This window comes from Mobula birostris, chromosome 1, assembly GCF_030028105.1.
Source record: "Mobula birostris isolate sMobBir1 chromosome 1, sMobBir1.hap1, whole genome shotgun sequence".
Classification (NCBI taxonomy): Eukaryota; Metazoa; Chordata; class Chondrichthyes; order Myliobatiformes; family Myliobatidae; genus Mobula; species Mobula birostris.
The window spans coordinates 73,111,449-73,128,500 of NC_092370.1; the positions used below are offsets into that span (position 1 = coordinate 73,111,449).

At 48.8% G+C, this 17,052-nt stretch overlaps 1 protein-coding gene across 1 annotated transcript; it reads left to right on the forward strand.

Moving 5' to 3' along the window:
• The first annotated feature begins 2,879 nt into the window (after positions 1–2,879).
• asb10 (ankyrin repeat and SOCS box containing 10) lies at positions 2,880–16,451 on the forward strand. Its single transcript, XM_072262959.1, has 5 exons — positions 2,880–3,143; positions 6,986–7,253; positions 12,363–12,867; positions 14,129–14,242; positions 16,009–16,451. The coding sequence occupies exons 1-5, from the start codon at positions 2,900–2,902 to the stop codon at positions 16,192–16,194; spliced, it is 1,317 nt and encodes a 438-aa protein (XP_072119060.1). The 5' UTR covers positions 2,880–2,899; the 3' UTR covers positions 16,195–16,451.
• The last annotated feature ends 601 nt before the right edge of the window (positions 16,452–17,052 follow it).

A 17,052-nucleotide genomic window follows, 5' to 3' on the forward strand; every position in this document is an offset into this window, starting at 1 on the left:
GTATAAGTACATGGATCCCTGAAAGTGGTGTTGCATATAATTAGGATGGTAAAGAAGGCATTGAGTCAGGAGTTGTGATGTTACATTGCAGTTGTACAATGATTTATGTTATAGTTGGTGAGGGCACACTTGGAATTTTATGTACCATTTTGATCGCCCTGCTATTGGAAAGATGCCTTTAAGCTGGAAAGAGCGCAGAGGAGATTTATGTTGTGGGAACTCGAGGAACTGAGTTATGGAGAGAATCTGAACAGGTTGGGACTTTTTTCATTAGACTGAGGGGTGATAATACAGAGGATGTATAAAATCTTGAGGGGCATAGATAGCGTGGACATGCACAGCCTTTTCCTCAACATTGTGGAATCAAGGACTAAAGAGCACAGGTTTCAAGTGAGAGGGAAGAGATTAAATAGAAGTCTGAGGGAATTTTTTTCATTTGAGGCACACACAAGAGGGAAATCAGGACAACTAACAGAAGGCATCAAGTTACTCTGGCAGACACGGTGAAGGATTTTTATACATACATTAATAGCAAAAGGGTAGCAAGGGACAAACTTGGTCCACTTGAAGATCAGCATGGTCATCTATGCATGGAGCCAAAAGAGATCTCAAATGGATTTTTTGCATCTGTATTCACTCATGAGATGGACACAGTGTATAGAGAACTGAGGCAAAACAGGGAGGAGTTCATGGACCATATCCAGATTACAAAAGAGAAAGTGCTTTTTGTCTTGAGGCAAATTAAGATGAATAAATTCTCAGGGCTTCACAGGGAGTTATAAGTAATGATTGAATAGGTTGCAAAGTAGAAGATTGAGGGAAGATTTGAGAGAGTTATACAATTTTTTGAGGAGTATAGATAGGGTAAATTCAAGCAGGCGTTTTTCACTGAGGTTTAATGCAACTACAACTAGAGGTCATGGGTTAAGGGCGAAAGGTGAAAAGTTTTAAGTGGAACATGAGGGAAAACTTCTTCACTCAGAGGGTTGTGAGAGTGTGGAATGAGCTGCCAGTGCAAGAGGTGCATGCACGCTTGATTTCAAAGTTTAAGAGAAGTTTAGATAGGTACATGGATGGTAGGGGTATGGAGAGCTATGGTCCAGGTGAAGGTAGATAGAAGTAGGTGGGTTAAATAGTTCTGCATGGACTAGATGGGCTGAAGGGCCTGTTTCTGTGCTGTAGTTTTCTATCACTCTAGTGAGAGAAGCCGGAGAGTGGTAGTAAATGGTTACCTCTCTGACTGGAAGCCTGTGACTAGTGATGGGCTACAAGGATCTGTGCTGGGTCCATTATTATTTGTCATCTATAAAATGATTTGGATGATAATGTGGTAAACTGGACCAGCAGACTTGTGAATGACACAAAGATTGGGGGTGGAGTATCAAAACTTACAGCCAGATCTGAACCAGCTGGAAAAATGGCATATGGAATTTAATGCAGACACCTGTGAGGTGTTGTAGTTTGGGAGGACAACTCAGGGTAGTACTTACATAGTAAACAGAGGGGCGCTGAGTGGTGCGGTAAAATAAAGGGATCTGGAAATTCAAATCCATTTTTGCTTGAAAATGGTGTCACAGGCAGATAGGGTTGTAAAGAGAGCTTTAGGCACATTGGTCTTCAAAAATCTGAGTATTAAGTACAGGAGATGGGACGTTATGTTGAAGTTGAATAAGACAATGGTGAGGTCAAATTTGGAGTACTATGTACAATTCTGGTCACCTACCTACAGAAAGATTGAGAGTACAGAGGAAAAATACAAGGATATAGCCAGAACTTGAGTACCTGACTATAGGGTGAATGCAAGGAGGCTTTGTGAGGTTATGTGAAACTTGAACTAGCAAGTGAAAAATGAAACATTTAAGAGGGACAAGGGAGAGCTTCTTCATTCAGAGAGCAGTGCAAGTGTGGAATGAGCTCCAGTGAAAGAAATGGATGCAGTTTTGACTGCAACATTTAAGAGAAGTTTGGATAAGAACATGGATGGGAGGTGTACGGAGGACCTCCAATACAGAATAAGTTTGGCATGGTTTCTGAGCTGTAGTGTTCTATAACAAGTAGTACTCTATTTTAAGAAGCACTTGGACGTGTACATTGACAGGAAAGGTTTAGGGGGATATGGGCCATATGCAGGCAAATAGGACTAGCTCAAATAGGCAATTGGTCATCATGCACGAGTTGGGCCAAAGGACCTGTTTCCATGCTGTATAACCGTGACTTGGTGGACCTGTCTGCTAACTCTGAGTGACTGGAACACCTAGATCCCTCTTGCAATTTCTCTCCACACAGAAAATAATCTGCCTAGTTTCTCTCACTAAAGGGCATGAGCCCACACTCCATAACACTATACTCCAAATCACGCTCTTCTACCTACGTCTGGCTGTATGTCCCTATCATAATGCATTCTATCTAGTTTTGTATCATCAGCAAACCTGGGGCCTTACACACTATTCCTTCCAGGCCATTAATGTAAACTAAACAGTAAACCAAGGACTGAACTCTGGGTTGGAGTCCACTGGGCTAGCCAACCTTAGGAAAGTGACCCTGTCAGTGTGTCACAGTGCAAAGCAAGATCCCAGAAGCAATAACTGTCAAAGTCCACGGGAAGATCTCAATAGCCAAGTCTGAAGACACCAGTTGCAGCACAGGGCTTGTTACAACTGATCATTCTTCTCACTGGGGCCTTCGCCCCTACTCTCCCCACCCACACCCACTCCACCTCGACCCGCACGCGTCGCCACCCAACACCCCATCGACCCCACTCCTCACCGTTACCTTGTACCCTTCCCATGGCGGGACCTTGCCCAGTACCGCTCCAGCACTGAGGAGGTTAAACCGCTCTGTAAACAGTTACGGAAATAGCAGCTGGCCAGAGATCAGGAGGGTGGCGGGCCTGCCGGTGATGTCCCGCCGCGGCCTTGCGCTGAGGTCTCTGAGCCGGGACAGGGAGGCAGCTGTGTGGAGGAGGAGGAGGTGGGGTCGCGGCTGCCTCCCGCCCCGCTCACTGGTGTGTGCGGACAGCTTGGTTCACAACGCCCTGTACACCGGAGACCTGCACAGGGTCCGGTGCCTCTTCACCAGGGGCAGCGTCGGGGATCTGCTAATCCCACAGGCTGAGGAGAGCGTGCAGCCGGCACCCAGACTGGGTGAGTGCGGGGAGGGGCTGCACCCGTGGGTCAGGTACACCGCAGGACGGTTCTTAAGGAGTATCGTCTTGTAGGAGAGGGCACTGAGGGAGGGGTGGTGAGAGAGGGAGATGGTAAGGATGGTGAGACAGTGAGGAGGGAGGGGCGTTGATGTGGGAGGGGGTTTGAGGGATGGGTGAGCCCTGATAGATCAGAAATCAGGATTTAGTGTGGAGAGGTTTGAAACAGTAGGGGAGTTGGATGGTTGGAAGTGTTGGGATGAGGGTTGGTGGGACACACGGGTCTCCCTAGGACCTGATCTCATTAAGGCCCGGCCCCGGGATCACTCGCCGACCACGTACCAGGGACAGACAGACCATATGGGACGTGTGGGCGAGGGGAGCCCATGGGGAAGGATGGGAGGGGATGGATAAGGACCGGGGAGGGTGACAGGTACCTTGGACACACTGGCGAGGTCTGGGTCACACCGTCAGAATCAGAGGGACTCTGGGAGGGAGGGGATGTTTTGGCTGTGGATCATTGAGAGCAGGGCTCGCTACCAGAGACCGCATGGGGCAATGGGTGAGTGATCTCCTGGGTCAGGGACTGACTGGGGCGGAGCAGCGGTCTGACACCAGATCCTGAGCTGTCTCGGAGCCAGAGCATCACGAGGGGCTGCAGAAAATAGCCTCAGCTGTGGAAAGGAGCAGTCAGACCTCCCACCACGACATGTCCAATGTCATTGTCACCGCTAAGGCAGAGGGTCCCGCCTGGGAATTATGGCACGCCCTGCTACTGGGGGAGGCAGAGACGGTGCTACTCCTGACCACGGACCCCCAGCACCCCCACCTTCACCCCAACGTGGTGTTTGACACCAGCGACGTAGAACAGTGGAGGAACTACCGCTACAACCTGCGGGCCCTGAGTGCGTGAGCCGGGGGAGGGACAGATACGGGGAGTTTCGGGGAGTAGAGGAGTCAGGAAAGGGGAATTACGGGGAGGGGGGTGTCCGGTGCAGGGTCGGGGGAATTACAGACGGTCGATGGACAGGGCAGTTACAGGGGCGGATCTGGGGGAAATATATTGTGTTTGGGGGTCACTGGGATCTTCGGGATGAAGAAGTGATCAGTAGGGACAAGGCGGGGTCAGGAACTTCAGGACACGGATTCCTCAGTGAGGGACTCAAGAAAGATACATACCACGCGGGACACGCCCGCGTCACGGTACAGTCATCAGTGAGGAGGTGCAAGAGCGATTTCAGGACCAGCTTCCTTCCCTCCGTCAGATTTCTAAATGGCCCATGTTCGCTACTCCTCTTTCTCACTGTTTTTGGAAGTTGCTGAAAGTTTTATGTTTTACACCGTACTGCTGCCAGAAAACAACACATTTCACTACAATGTCGTGATGATAAACCCGGTTCTGATATAGAGGGGGGTGTCCCGAATACATTTCACTGCAATGTCGTGATGATAAACCCGGTTCTGATATAGAGGGGGTGTCCCGAATACATTTCACCGCAATGTCGTGATGATAAACCCGGTTCTGATATAGAGGGGGTGTCCCGAAGACTCGTCAGGGCATTGCTCGGGACAGAGGGTTTCAGTTACGAGGAGACTGGGGTGGCTGGGTTGGATTTCCTTAAGGCGGTAGAGGCTGGAGGGGATGGGACAGCTGACAGCGATGATAAGGGATATTAGGAAACCTTCCTCTGTAGTGACAGTATCAGAGAACACGGAAACGGGCCCTTCGGCCCAACTGGTCCGTGCCATCCAAGCTCACAATACTGTGCCGCCTCATAGAGCGTGTTGCACAGTACAGTATCACACAGACAGATAAATGCGTGGCTGAGGAATTGGAGCAGGGGGCCGTGATTCCGATTTGTGGATTACTGGTATCTTCTCTGGGATGGGAGAGAGCAGTACAAGATGGCTGGGTTACAGCTGAACTGGAACAATGTTCTGATCAGCACATTTCCTGGTACTGTACTACTGGGGAGGATTTAGACTAGATTGGCAGAGGTGGTGGGATCCAATGCATCAGGAAGGCAAATGAGAGGCTGGAAGCTGATACTGAACTCAGTTTCAGAAAGGTCAGTCGACAAGACAGGAAGCAGCCTGGCAGCAAGGGAGAAAAGCTTGCTGGATTAAACTACATTTCTTTCAATACGAGGAGACCTGACAGGTGGAGCAGGTGAACTCAAATGTTGGTTAGCTATGTGGGACTTGGATGTTACAGCCATTACAGAAATATGGCTGAAGAAAGGACAGGACTGCCAGTTAAATGTTCCAGGTTACCAGTTCTATTGGTTGGGGGGGGGGTGGAGTTGCATTTCTTATTAAAGAGAATATCACACCAGTGGTCTGAGATGATATTACTGAGGCATAGTGCAGTGAGGCTTTCTAATTTGAGCTGAGAAATAAGAGGATAATCACATTGTTGGGCTTCTACATTATGCCCCCAAATAGTCAATGGAATTTGACAAACAAATATTCAGGGAGATTACAGACAGCTGCAAGAATAATGGGGCTGTCAGAGTAGAGGATTTAACTTTTGAAATTCAAGGTAAATTTATTGTCAAAGTACGTATATCACTGTATACTACCTTGAGATTCAGTTTCTTGGAAGCATACACAGTAGAACAAAGAAATGCAATATAATCAATGAAAATCTACCCTCAAAGACTAGCAAGTAACCAGTGTGCAAAACAAGACAAACTGTGCAAATACTGAATAGGTAGATTGATGGATAAAACTGAGAACATGAGTTGTAGGATCCTTGAAAGTGAGTCCATGCATTGTAAAATATGTTCAGATTTGTGGTGACAGGAATTATTCACACCGGTTCAGGAACCTGATGGTTGGAAAGTAATAACAGTTCCTGAACCTGGTGGTGTGGGACCTAAGACTGCCATACCTCCTTCTCTCTCCACAACCTGGATCAACAGGTTGATAACACAAAATAATCTGCAGATGCTGGGATCAAAGCAACACTCACAACACACTGGAGGAATGTAGCAGGTCGGGCAGCATCCGTGGAAACGATGAGTCGACGTTTCTGGCCGGAACCCTTCATCAGGACGTATCGTGTGGATGCGTATCCGCAGGTCGATATCGTGTGGATGCGTACCCGCAGGTCGATATCGTGTGGAGGCGTATCCGCAGGTCGATATCGTGTGGAGGCTTGTGTACGTCAAGGACTCCATCAGGCGATGCCAACTCCAGGCCACCCATGTTGGAATGGCTGTGGACAAGGTGCCAGATGAAGATCAATCCAACCCCGCTCCCGAGCGGACAGGCGCGTGTCTGCCCTTCCTGGGCCACACTTCAACTAGAAGTGTGAATGCCACACAAAACAATCTCCTTACCAACGGCAGCAGCAAGAAGAGAGTATGGTCTGGATGGTGGAGGTCCTTGGTTTCTTGTGACAGTGATCCTTGTAGATGTTCTCACTGGTGGAGAAGGCTTTGCTTGTAATGGATTGGGCTGTATCCACAAGTTTTTGTGGGCTTTTCCATTCTTGGGCATTGGTATTTCTACACCAGGCCATGATGCATAGGTATCCTAACATAGACTGAACTGTTGTAGAGCCAAGGGTTTAGATTGGATGGTATTTCCTCAGGCAATACATGAAGGGCCCTACTAGGTAGGGTCATTTGGCAACTGGGAGGGTATTAAGAGTGAGATATGGCAGTTCATGATCTACATGTTCCTGATAGAGTAAAGGGTAAGGATAACAACCTGTACCCCCTCCCCTCAGTAATGACTACATCCCCTGTACCCCCAGTAATGACCTGTGCCCTGTTCCCCAGGTAATGACCCATGACCTGTACCCTGGCAATGACCCATGACCCGTCCTTCCTGCAGGGATCTGGTCACTGTGCTACAAGCAGGAGTTCACCACCCCGCTGCAGATCTGCTCGAGCAGGGGATATGACCAGTGTGTGCGGCACCTACTGTCCTGTGGAGCTGAGCCCGACTTTTCTCCCGGAGGGAAGACTGCCCTGCACGAGGCGTGTGAGAACTCCCAGGCTGAGTGTGCACGGCTACTGCTGAGAGCGGGAGCTAACCCAAATGCAGTGTCCGAGGACGGCTATTGTCCGCTGCATCTCTGCACCTCCCCCGAGTCCCTGAGGTAAGTTCAAAACTCACAACTCTACTGCTGCAATATTGCTGTGCTGAAACTTTGGACAAAAACCTTTCAAAGCCCACCCTTCCCCCTTCAACCTTCCCTGATATCCCAGCTTCCCCCCCCCCCCCACCAACCTCATCCTCATCGGACATCCTACCTGCCTAGTATCAAGCCGAGGAACGACCCTGAATTGTTCGGGCAGCACAGTGGTGTCTCACAGAACAAGTGTCCATGGTTCAGTTCCTGCACATTCTCCCCATCACTGCATGGGTTTCCCCTAAGCATTCAGACTTCTCCCACGTCCCAAAGCCATGCTAGCTGTCGGGTTAATTGGCCACTGTGAGTTGTCCCTAGAGTGTAAGCAAGTGGTGGAATCTGGGTGTGTGACAAGACACCAGTGACTACAGATCCTGGAATTAGGAGCAACACACAGTCTGCTGGAGGAACTTCAGCTGGTGAGGCCACATCTATGAGGGAATAGGAATACTGAAACTCCAAACATATACAATTCCTTTGCCCCCACAGATGCTGTTCAATCTACTGTGTTCCTCTGACGTATTGTATTTGCTGCTGGTGAAGGTCGGTACAAATTCAGTAGGCCACCTGTGTAGCTCAGAATGAGAATCCAGGGTGGGGTTACTGTCTCTGTAGTGCTGGGGTCAAAAATACCTTCGATCACCTGAAAGGAGAGGGTGAGTAGCCCAAAGTCATGGTCCATATTGAGACCAGTGACACAGGCAGGAAGGCAGGTGAGATCCTGCAAAGGGAATTGAGGAGTTAAGTTGAATGTTGAAAAGCAGCACTTCAAAATTGGTAAATTGGTTTATTATTGTCACATGTAACAAGGTAGAGTGAAAAGCTAACCATACAGATCATTTCACCTCATCAGGAGCGTTTTGTAACTCGTGACCAAAGTTCCATGAGTTTTGAACTAATTATGGAAAGGGACAGAACAGGTCCACATGTTCATGTTCTATATTGGGGGAAGGCAAATTTTAATGGTATGAATATACAGCACAATACAGGCCTTTCGGCCCATGATGTTGTGCCAACCCTTTAACCAACTTCAAGATCATTCTATTTTACTTAGGGACTCTTAAATGTCCCTAATATACCTGCCTCTATCACCACCCCCCTCCCCATAACGTGCACCTACCACTCTCTGTATATTTTTTAAAAACTACTTCTAACATCCCTCTATAGTCTCCTCAAAACACCTTAAAATTATGCCCCCTCATATAGCCATTACTGCTTTGAGAAAGAAGTATTGAGCTGTTCACTGTATCCATCCTCTTATCATATTGTACACCTCTATCAAGTCATCTCTCATCGTCCTTCACTCCAAGGAGAAAATCCCTAGCTCAGTCAACCTTTTCTCATAAGACATGCTCTCTAGTTCAGGCAGCATCCTGAAAAATCTCCTCTACACCCTGTCTAAAGCTTCCACATCCTTCCTATAATGAGGCAACAGAACTGAACACAATACTCTCAGTGTGGTCTTCCTGTAGTAACCTTGTCCAGCTCCAGGGAATTATCTATCTTATGGTATGAGACATGAGCTTGATTGGAATAGGTTGTTTGTGAACAAGTGGGAGACACTCAAAGGTGAGATGGTGAGACCTCTAGGTCTGCATGTTCCTGTTAGAGTGAAGGTCAAGCCTGGTAAGAATAGGGAACCCTGGATGACAAGGGATAATGAGGCCCTGGCCAGGTAAAAGGGGACAGTGGCATGGATCAGGTAGAGACAGCTGGGATCAAGCGAATCCCAGGAGCAGAATTGGAGGTGCAGGACTGTACTCAGGAAGGAAATCAGGAGGCATGGAAGGGGGATTGAGATACATTTGACAGAGAAGATTAAAGAGTATCCAAAGAGATTTAATATGCTTATTAAGGAAGAAAGAGTAACGAGAGAGAGAATAGGACCTGTCAAAGACCAAATGGTACATACTTGTGTTGAGCACAGGAGATGGTCAAGGTCCAAAATGAATACTTTTCCTGGGTTTTTACTATGGAGAAAGACATGGAGACTTTGGAACTAGAAAAAGTAAATGTGGAGGTCTTGGGGATAGTCCATGTTACAATTAGGGAGAGGTCTTAAAAAGTATGAAAATAGGTAAGTCTCTGGGCCTAATCAGTTTTATCAAAGGACACTGTGGAAGGCTAGAGAAGACATCTGTTGAAGGTAAGTTACTGGAAAGGATTCTGAGAGATAAGACATGAATACATCTGGAAGGATGGGTTAATTAAGGGTGATCAACATGGCTTTCTGTGTGAGCAATCATTTCTTAGGAATTTGATTAAGCTTTTTGAAGTAACCAGAAGGTCAATGAGAGTAGGGTGCTGGATATGATTTAAATAACAAAGTACAGGGCATGTTAAGTTTGCAAATGATACTAAAATGGTTGGTATAGTAGATAATGAAGAAGGTTATCAAAAATTACACGTGAATCTTCATCAGCTGGGTAAATGAATAAGTGCAGGATGTTGTGTTTTAGGAAGTCAAATCCAGGATGAATATTCACAGTGAAAGGCAGGTGACTGAGGTGTATTATAGAACAGAGGGATCTTGGAGTACAAGGACAAGTTTCCCTAAAAGCGGACTCACAAGTAGACTGGATGGTGAGGAAGGGTTTGTGCATGCTGGCTTTCATCAGACCATAAGATACAGGAGCAGAATTGGGCCATTCAGCCCATTGAATCTGCTTCACCATTCCCTCGGCTGATCCCGAATCACACTCAACCCCATACACCTGCCTTCTCGTCATATCCTCTGATGCCCTGACCAATCAGGAAATGATCAACCTCTGCCTTAAATACACCCACAGACTTGGCCTCCACCACAGTCTGTGGCACAGCATTCCATACATTCACTTCACTCTGGCTAAAAAAAAATTCCCCTTGACTTCTGTTCTAAAGGGTTGCCCCTCAATTTTGAGGCTGTGCCCTCTAGTTCTGGATATCCCCACCAAAGGAAACATCCTCTCCACATCCACCCTATCTAGTCCTTTCAACATTCAGTAGGTTTCAATGAGAGCCCCATGCATTCTTCTGATTTCCAGTGACTACAGGCTCAAAGCTGCCAAGTGCTCCCCATATAACCACTCATTCCTGGAATCATCCTCAAGATTGCATTAATATTCTATTCCCCTTGAAATAAATGCCAACATTGCATTTGCCTTCTTTACCACAGACTTAACCTGTAAATTAACCTTCTGGGAGACTTACACTTCCTCTGCACCTCTGTTTGAATCTTCTTCCCATTTAGATAGTAGTCCACACTATTGTTCTTTTTACCAAAATGCATTATCGTACATTTCCTAACATTGTATTTCATCTCCCACTTTTTTGCCCATTCTTCCAGTTTGTCTAAGTCCTGCTGCAATCGCATTACTTCCTCAGCACTACCTACCCCTCCACCTTTCTTTGTATCATCCACAAACTCGCCACAAAGTAATCAATTCCATTATCCAAATCATTAACAAACAATATGAAAAGTAGCGGTTCCAATTCTGACTCTGAGGAACACCACTAATCACTGGCAGCCAACTAGAAAAGGTTCAGTTTATTCCCACTCACTGCCTCCTGCTTGTCAGCCATTCTACTATCCATGCCAGTATATTTCCTCTAAGACCATAGGATTTTATCTTGTTAAGCAGCCTTACGTGTGGCACCTAAGCAAATGAAAATCTAAGTAAATGCCATCCACTGCATCTCCTTTGTCCACCCTGCTTGTAACTTCCTCAAAGAACTCTAACAGATTTGTCAAGCAAGATTTCCCTTCCCAGAAACCATGCTGACTTTGACTTACTTTATCTTTAGTCTCCAAGTAGCCTGAAACCTCAGCCTTAATAATAGACTCCAAAACTTTCCCAACCACTGAGGTTAGGCTAACTGGCCCATAATTTCCTTTCTTTTGTCTTCCTCCTTTCTTAAAAAGTGGAGTGACATTTGCAATCTTCCAGTCCTCTGGGACTATGACAGAATCAAGTGATTCTTGAAAGATCATGACCAATGCATCCATTATCTCTTGAGCAACCTCTTTCAGGACTCTGGGATGTAGTCCATCTGGTCCAGGTGACTTATCCACCTTAAGACCTTTGAGTTTGCCCAGCACCTTTTCCTTTGTAATAGCAAAGGCACTCACTCCTGCACCCTGACACTTACGGACCTCTAGCACACTCCTCGTGTCTTACACAGTGAAGACAGATGCAAAGTACCCATTAAGTTCATCTGTCATTCCTTTGTCCCCTGTTACTACCTCACCAGCATCATTTTCCAGTGGTTTTCCACATTTGAGTGTATGAGTTATAGGAAGAGGTTGGAAAAGCTAGAACTTTATTCCTTGGGAGTGTAGGAGACTGAGAAGTGATCTTATAGAAATGTTTAAAATTGTCTTTTCCCCAGGATTGAGGAATCAAGAATTAAAGGGCATAGGTTTAGGGTGAGAGGGGAGATATTTAATAGGAATTTGAGAGCCAATTTTTTCTAACATGATGAGTGGTGCAAATGTGCAATTATCTACCAGAGAAAGTTGTTGAGGCAGGTACAATAACAACTTTGAAAAGTCACTTATTGTTGTTCAATCATTAAGTCAAGTCAGACTCTTCATGACCTCATAGACTTTTCCATAAGGTTTTCTTGGCAAATTACTGGGGTGGGTTGCTACTTCCTTCTCCAGTGGACCATATTTAGTCTGACCTCTCAGCCATGACCTGTCCATCTTGAGTAGCTCCACATGGTATAGCCCATAGCCTCACTGAGATACACAAGCCCCTCATCACAACAAGGTAACAGACCATGAGGAGGCAAAAGGCAAAGATAGGAAATGTTTAGAGGGCTATAAGCCAAACAGGGGCAAATGGGGCTAGCTTAGATGGGAATCTTGATTAGTATTGATCGGGTGGGCCAAAGAGCCTGTTTCTGTGCTGTACAACTCAACGATGAGCAGTGACTCGTTGAGTTTATATTTTGTTGAGCGGTGATTGGTTGAGTGTGCTGTTTGGTGAGCAGTGATTTGCTGAGTTCATTGTTTGGTGAACAGTAATTGATAGAGTGTGTTGTCTGGTGGGCAGTAATTGTCTAGGATGGAATAACTGCAGGTGTTCTTGACAGATGTGCGCAATACTTACTGGAACTTGGTGGCCACGTTAACAGTCGGACCGAGGAAAAGGATGACACTGCACTGCACATTGCTTCCAGGTTTGGCCTGGAGGAGCACGTCGACTTGTACCTCAACTACGGAGCCTCGATTAACCAGTTAAATAAGTGTGGTCAAACTGCCTTACACTGCGTGTGTGGTCAGCCCCACAGCCACGCAGACACTGAGAGGTATTACCGGGTGTGCAGAAAGCTGGTGGAGAGTGGAGCCAGTGTGACACCTCTGGACGAGGAGCAGCAGTCCGCTCTACACCTGGCCTGTTACACAGCCAACCACAGGATCGTGGACCTGCTCCTCACCAAGGGCGTTGATGTCAACCGCATGGATTACGGTGGCAATGCCCCCCTTCACAAAGCCCTGCAAGCTGTTAGCTACAAGCTGGATCATGAGCCCGAGCGCATAGTGCAGTCCCTCCTGAACTACGGATCCATCCGCATCTGGCCAGGTGCCTTTCCCAAGGTGAGGTACAGCTTGCCGTGTGAGTGTCTGTTGCAATGGGTGTGACCAGCACCTCTCAGTTACAGTCTTTGAGTTATACAGAAAGAGGCCTTTTGGTCCAGCTCATCCATGCCAGCCAGTACTGGTTGTTTACACTTGACCCATACCTCCCTGAACCTTTCCCATCCTTGTCTATGTCCAAATGTCTTCTGAACATTGTAATTGTACCTGCTTATTCCACTTCCTCTGGCAGCTCATTCCAAACACCCACCATGCGCTGTGTTAAAAACCTGCCCCTTGGCTTCTTTGAACTTTTCCCCTCTCACTTTAAAACTGATCTCCAGTTCCAGACTCATTTCTAGAATCTTATTTATACCCTCATAATTTTATAAACCTGTGTTAGGCCACCGCTCAGCCTCCTTCACTCCAGGGAAAACATATCAGCCTGTCCAGACCCTCCCTATAACTCAATCCCTCCAGGTCCATCAACATTCTCCTGAACATCCTTTTCACCAGTCCTGATGAAGGCTCTTGGCCCTAAAAACGTTGACTCTTCATTCATCTCCATAGATGCAGCCTGGCCTACTGGGTTCCTCCAGCATTTTAGGTTTATTTCTCTGGATTTCCAGCATTGGCAGAATCTCCTGTGTTCATGACTTCACCCAGTGATTCTGTCTCCACAGCCCAAGGAGCAGAAATTCTTTCTGGGTTCAGTCCTAAATGGCCAAGGCATTGACCTCTTGAGTTGATGACCATGATTAATACAAGCCTGGGAGGGAATGACACGTAGGAAACTGCCTCAGTAACCACACCATCCATCTGCTCCACGACTCCCAACTCTGGGCTATCGTTGATTCCAGACACACCAACACAATGGAATTGCATACCCTTCCGAAGTAGCCTTGCAAGCCACTCAGGTCAATGCCCACTGAGGATGGTACACTGCCCCCATACAGGGATAATTAAATAACCAAAAAAAAAGCTTGTGCATGGAGACACAAATCTGGAACAACACACAGACCCAAATGTTGACTATACGGTTCTCTCCACCGGCACTGCCTGACCCAATAAGAGCAAGTGCAGGCTCTGCTGTCTGGTGTCCATCCTCTGACTAACCTTTTCCTACCTTTTTCTCCCTCCCTCTCTCCTTCCCCTTATCTACAATCCCCTCCACTATCTATCTCCCACCCTGCTCTCTCCCTCTCCTCTCCTTCCACTGCCACGCTCCTTTTCCCACCCTCATTCTCTCCCCCTGCCCCTCTCACCCTCTCTCTTGGCGCAGGTGTTGAAATACTGTTCCAAGTCTCCGGCAACGATTGAGGTTCTGCTCAATGTCTACGACCACCTCAAGGTGACAGACGAATGGCTGAAGGCAATCCCACTGGAGGTTCTGCGGGTATGGTCTATCAGCAGGGAGCAGGTTGTTGTGGCAGGGAGTCACAGCAGTCTGTGGGATATGGAGAGAGGGTCACAGGAGACTGTGGAATTTGGAGAGAGGGTCACAGGAGACTGGGATATGGACGGGGGGTCACAGGAGACTGTGGGATATGGAGGGGGGTCACAGGGGACTGTGGGATATGGAGGGGGGTCACAGGAGACTGTGGGATATGGAGAGAGGGTCACAGCAAGCTGTGGGATATGGAGAGAGTGTCACAGGAGACTGGAATTTGGAGAGAGGGTCACAGGAGTCTGTGGGATATGAAGAGGGGGGGTCACAGGAGGCTGTGGGATATGGAAAGAGGGTCACAGGAGACTGGGGTATGGACGGGGGGGTCACAGGAGACTGTGGGATATGGAGAGAGGGTCACAGGAGTCTGTGGGATATGGAGGGGGGTCACAGGAGACTGTGGGATATGGAGAGAGGGTCACAGCAAGCTGTGGGATATGGAGAGAGTGTCACAGGAGACTGGAATTTGGAGAGAGGGTCACAGGAGTCTGTGGGATATGAAGAGGGGGGGTCACAGGAGGCTGTGGGATATGGAAAGAGGGTCACAGGAGACTGGGGTATGGACGGGGGGGTCACAGGAGACTGTGGGATATGGAGAGAGGGTCACAGGAGTCTGTGGGATATGGAGAGGGGGGGTCACAGGAGACTGTGGAATTTGGAGAGAGGGTCACAGGAGTCTGTGGGATATGGAGGGGGGGTCACAGGAGACTGGGATATGGAGAGAGGGGGGTCAGGAGACTGTGGGATATGGAGGGGGGGGTCACAGGAGACTGTGGGATATGGAGAGAGGGGAGGGGGTGACAGAAGACTGGGATATGGAGGGGGGGTCACAGGAGACTGGGATATGGAGGGGGGGTCACTGGGATATGGAGGGAGGTAACAGGAGGCTGTGGGATATGGAGAGAGGGTCACAGGAGGCTGTGGGATATGGAGAGAGAGTCACAGGAGACTGTGGGATATGGACAGAGGGTCGCAGGAGACTGTGGGATATGGAGAGAGGGTCACAGGAGACTGTGGGATATGGAAAGAGAGTCACAGGAGGCTGTGGGATATGGAGAGAGGAGCTGGAAAGGGACACAGAGCATTTCATCTGATTCACTCAGTGGCAGGAACTGAGTCACAGAGATTCCAGGAGAGTGAGACCCCTGGATGAAAAGAGACAGGACCTAGCAGGCCATTTGCCTCTGCCTGAAACCCTAGGTTTCCTTAGCAATAAAAATCCAGCCTTCAGATGCAGGAAGTTCAAAGACACGGTGCCCTCTGCTCGAACTCTTCCCCATCTGGTGCGGAGTTGTAGGTGTGGGATGCACCCACAGTGTCCAGCCCTCCCAATCCCGAACAACCTTATGATGCAGTCGGGTCACCGTTCATTCCGGATACTAGCCATTGGGTTCTCACCTCACACAGCCCATCCCCACGAAACCACCGTCCATCCCAGAATCTCCCCATCAACCTCGTCTGCGCTGCCTGTCAATAACGTACCTGTTCATTAGTGGAAGGCCAACCTGTTCACAGAGTTCCAGCTATGTCTCACCCCAGGTGTGGCTTGAAATAAAACTTGTACGGGGCTGGGGGGCTGAAGGGTTAGGCTGAGGGCTAGAGGAAAGGTCAGGGGTAAAGGTGAAGGTGGGGTGGGGAGGTGAGAATAGGGTGCGGTGTATGTGATTGATGATCTGTCTCCATCTCTCTCTCTCTCTCCCACACCCGACCCGCAGGAACACGCCGAGTTCTACAGCTTGCTGGACTCGGTGCTGCGCACTCCGCGCTCCCTGCAGCACCTGTCTCGGTGCGTCATCCGCGCTCACTGCCGAGGCTCGTGCGCGAGCGCCGTGCCCGCGCTGCCGCTGCCCTCTGCCCTCAAAAACTTCCTGCTGCTGGAGATCCACGGTTTCCTGATGTAGGGGTGGCAATAGGTCCGCGCACCCGGCAGGTACACCGTCAAGCTAGGGCCACACCCGATCAGCACTGACTCCGCCCACTGGACATTGGCTCCTCCCATCGGAACACAGAACCACCCCTACCCCCCACCCGTCCCCCGGGACCGGCCCCGATCACCGCCTCACGGGAGTCCACTGTCGAGTGAGTTCAGTGTAGTCAGTGAATGGAAGAGGGTGTGAATTGGGGGAGGGGTAGAGAGGGTCGGGGGAGGAGAAAGAAAAAGGTGGAGAATGTGGAGGGGTGCAGGGAGAAGGATGAGGACTTGAGGAAGAGGGACTGGAGAGAAGGAGGAGGGGGATAATGGGGTTGGAGGAGAAAGGGTTGAAGAGGGGAGAAGGGCAGGAGTGGTGGAGGGGTCAGGAATATGAGGGGAGGATGCCTTGTCAGTGAGCTCTCCCTGATAGTGGATCTGCTCCACACCCAACGGTCAGTGAAGTGGGGTTGCAATCGCTGAGGGGATGGGTCCAGCAGGGGGGGGGAGGGTGAGTCACTAAAGGAGGTGTGGCTATAGAGGGGTGGGTCGGGAACAGGGCGAGATGGAGCTACATTGTCCTGCGACTGAGCAGATTCTCTGCTCTGGGTATGCTGTCTAATCCTGGGAGCGGCGTCTGGCCAGGTGGGGAATGGGTCTAATCCTGGGGGGTGGCTGGGATCTGTGGGCACGTGGCCAAGTGGTTAAGGCATTGGACTAGTGACCTGAAGGTCGTGACTTCGAGCCCCAATGACGTGTTGTGTCCTTGAGCAAGGCACTTAATCACACATTGCTCTGCGACGACACTGGTGCCAAGCTGTATGGGTCCTAATGCCCTTCCCTTATCGTG

Coding starts and splice junctions, on each gene's coding strand:
- asb10 (XM_072262959.1), top strand. CDS start 2,900: ATGTCCCGCCGCGGCCTTGCGCTGAGGTCTCTGAGCCGGGACAGGGAG. Junction 7,254..12,362: donor ACCTCCCCCGAGTCCCTGAG/GTAAGTTCAAAA, acceptor TGTTCTTGACAG/ATGTGCGCAATACTTACTGG. Junction 12,868..14,128: donor GGCCAGGTGCCTTTCCCAAG/GTGAGGTACAGC, acceptor CTCTTGGCGCAG/GTGTTGAAATACTGTTCCAA.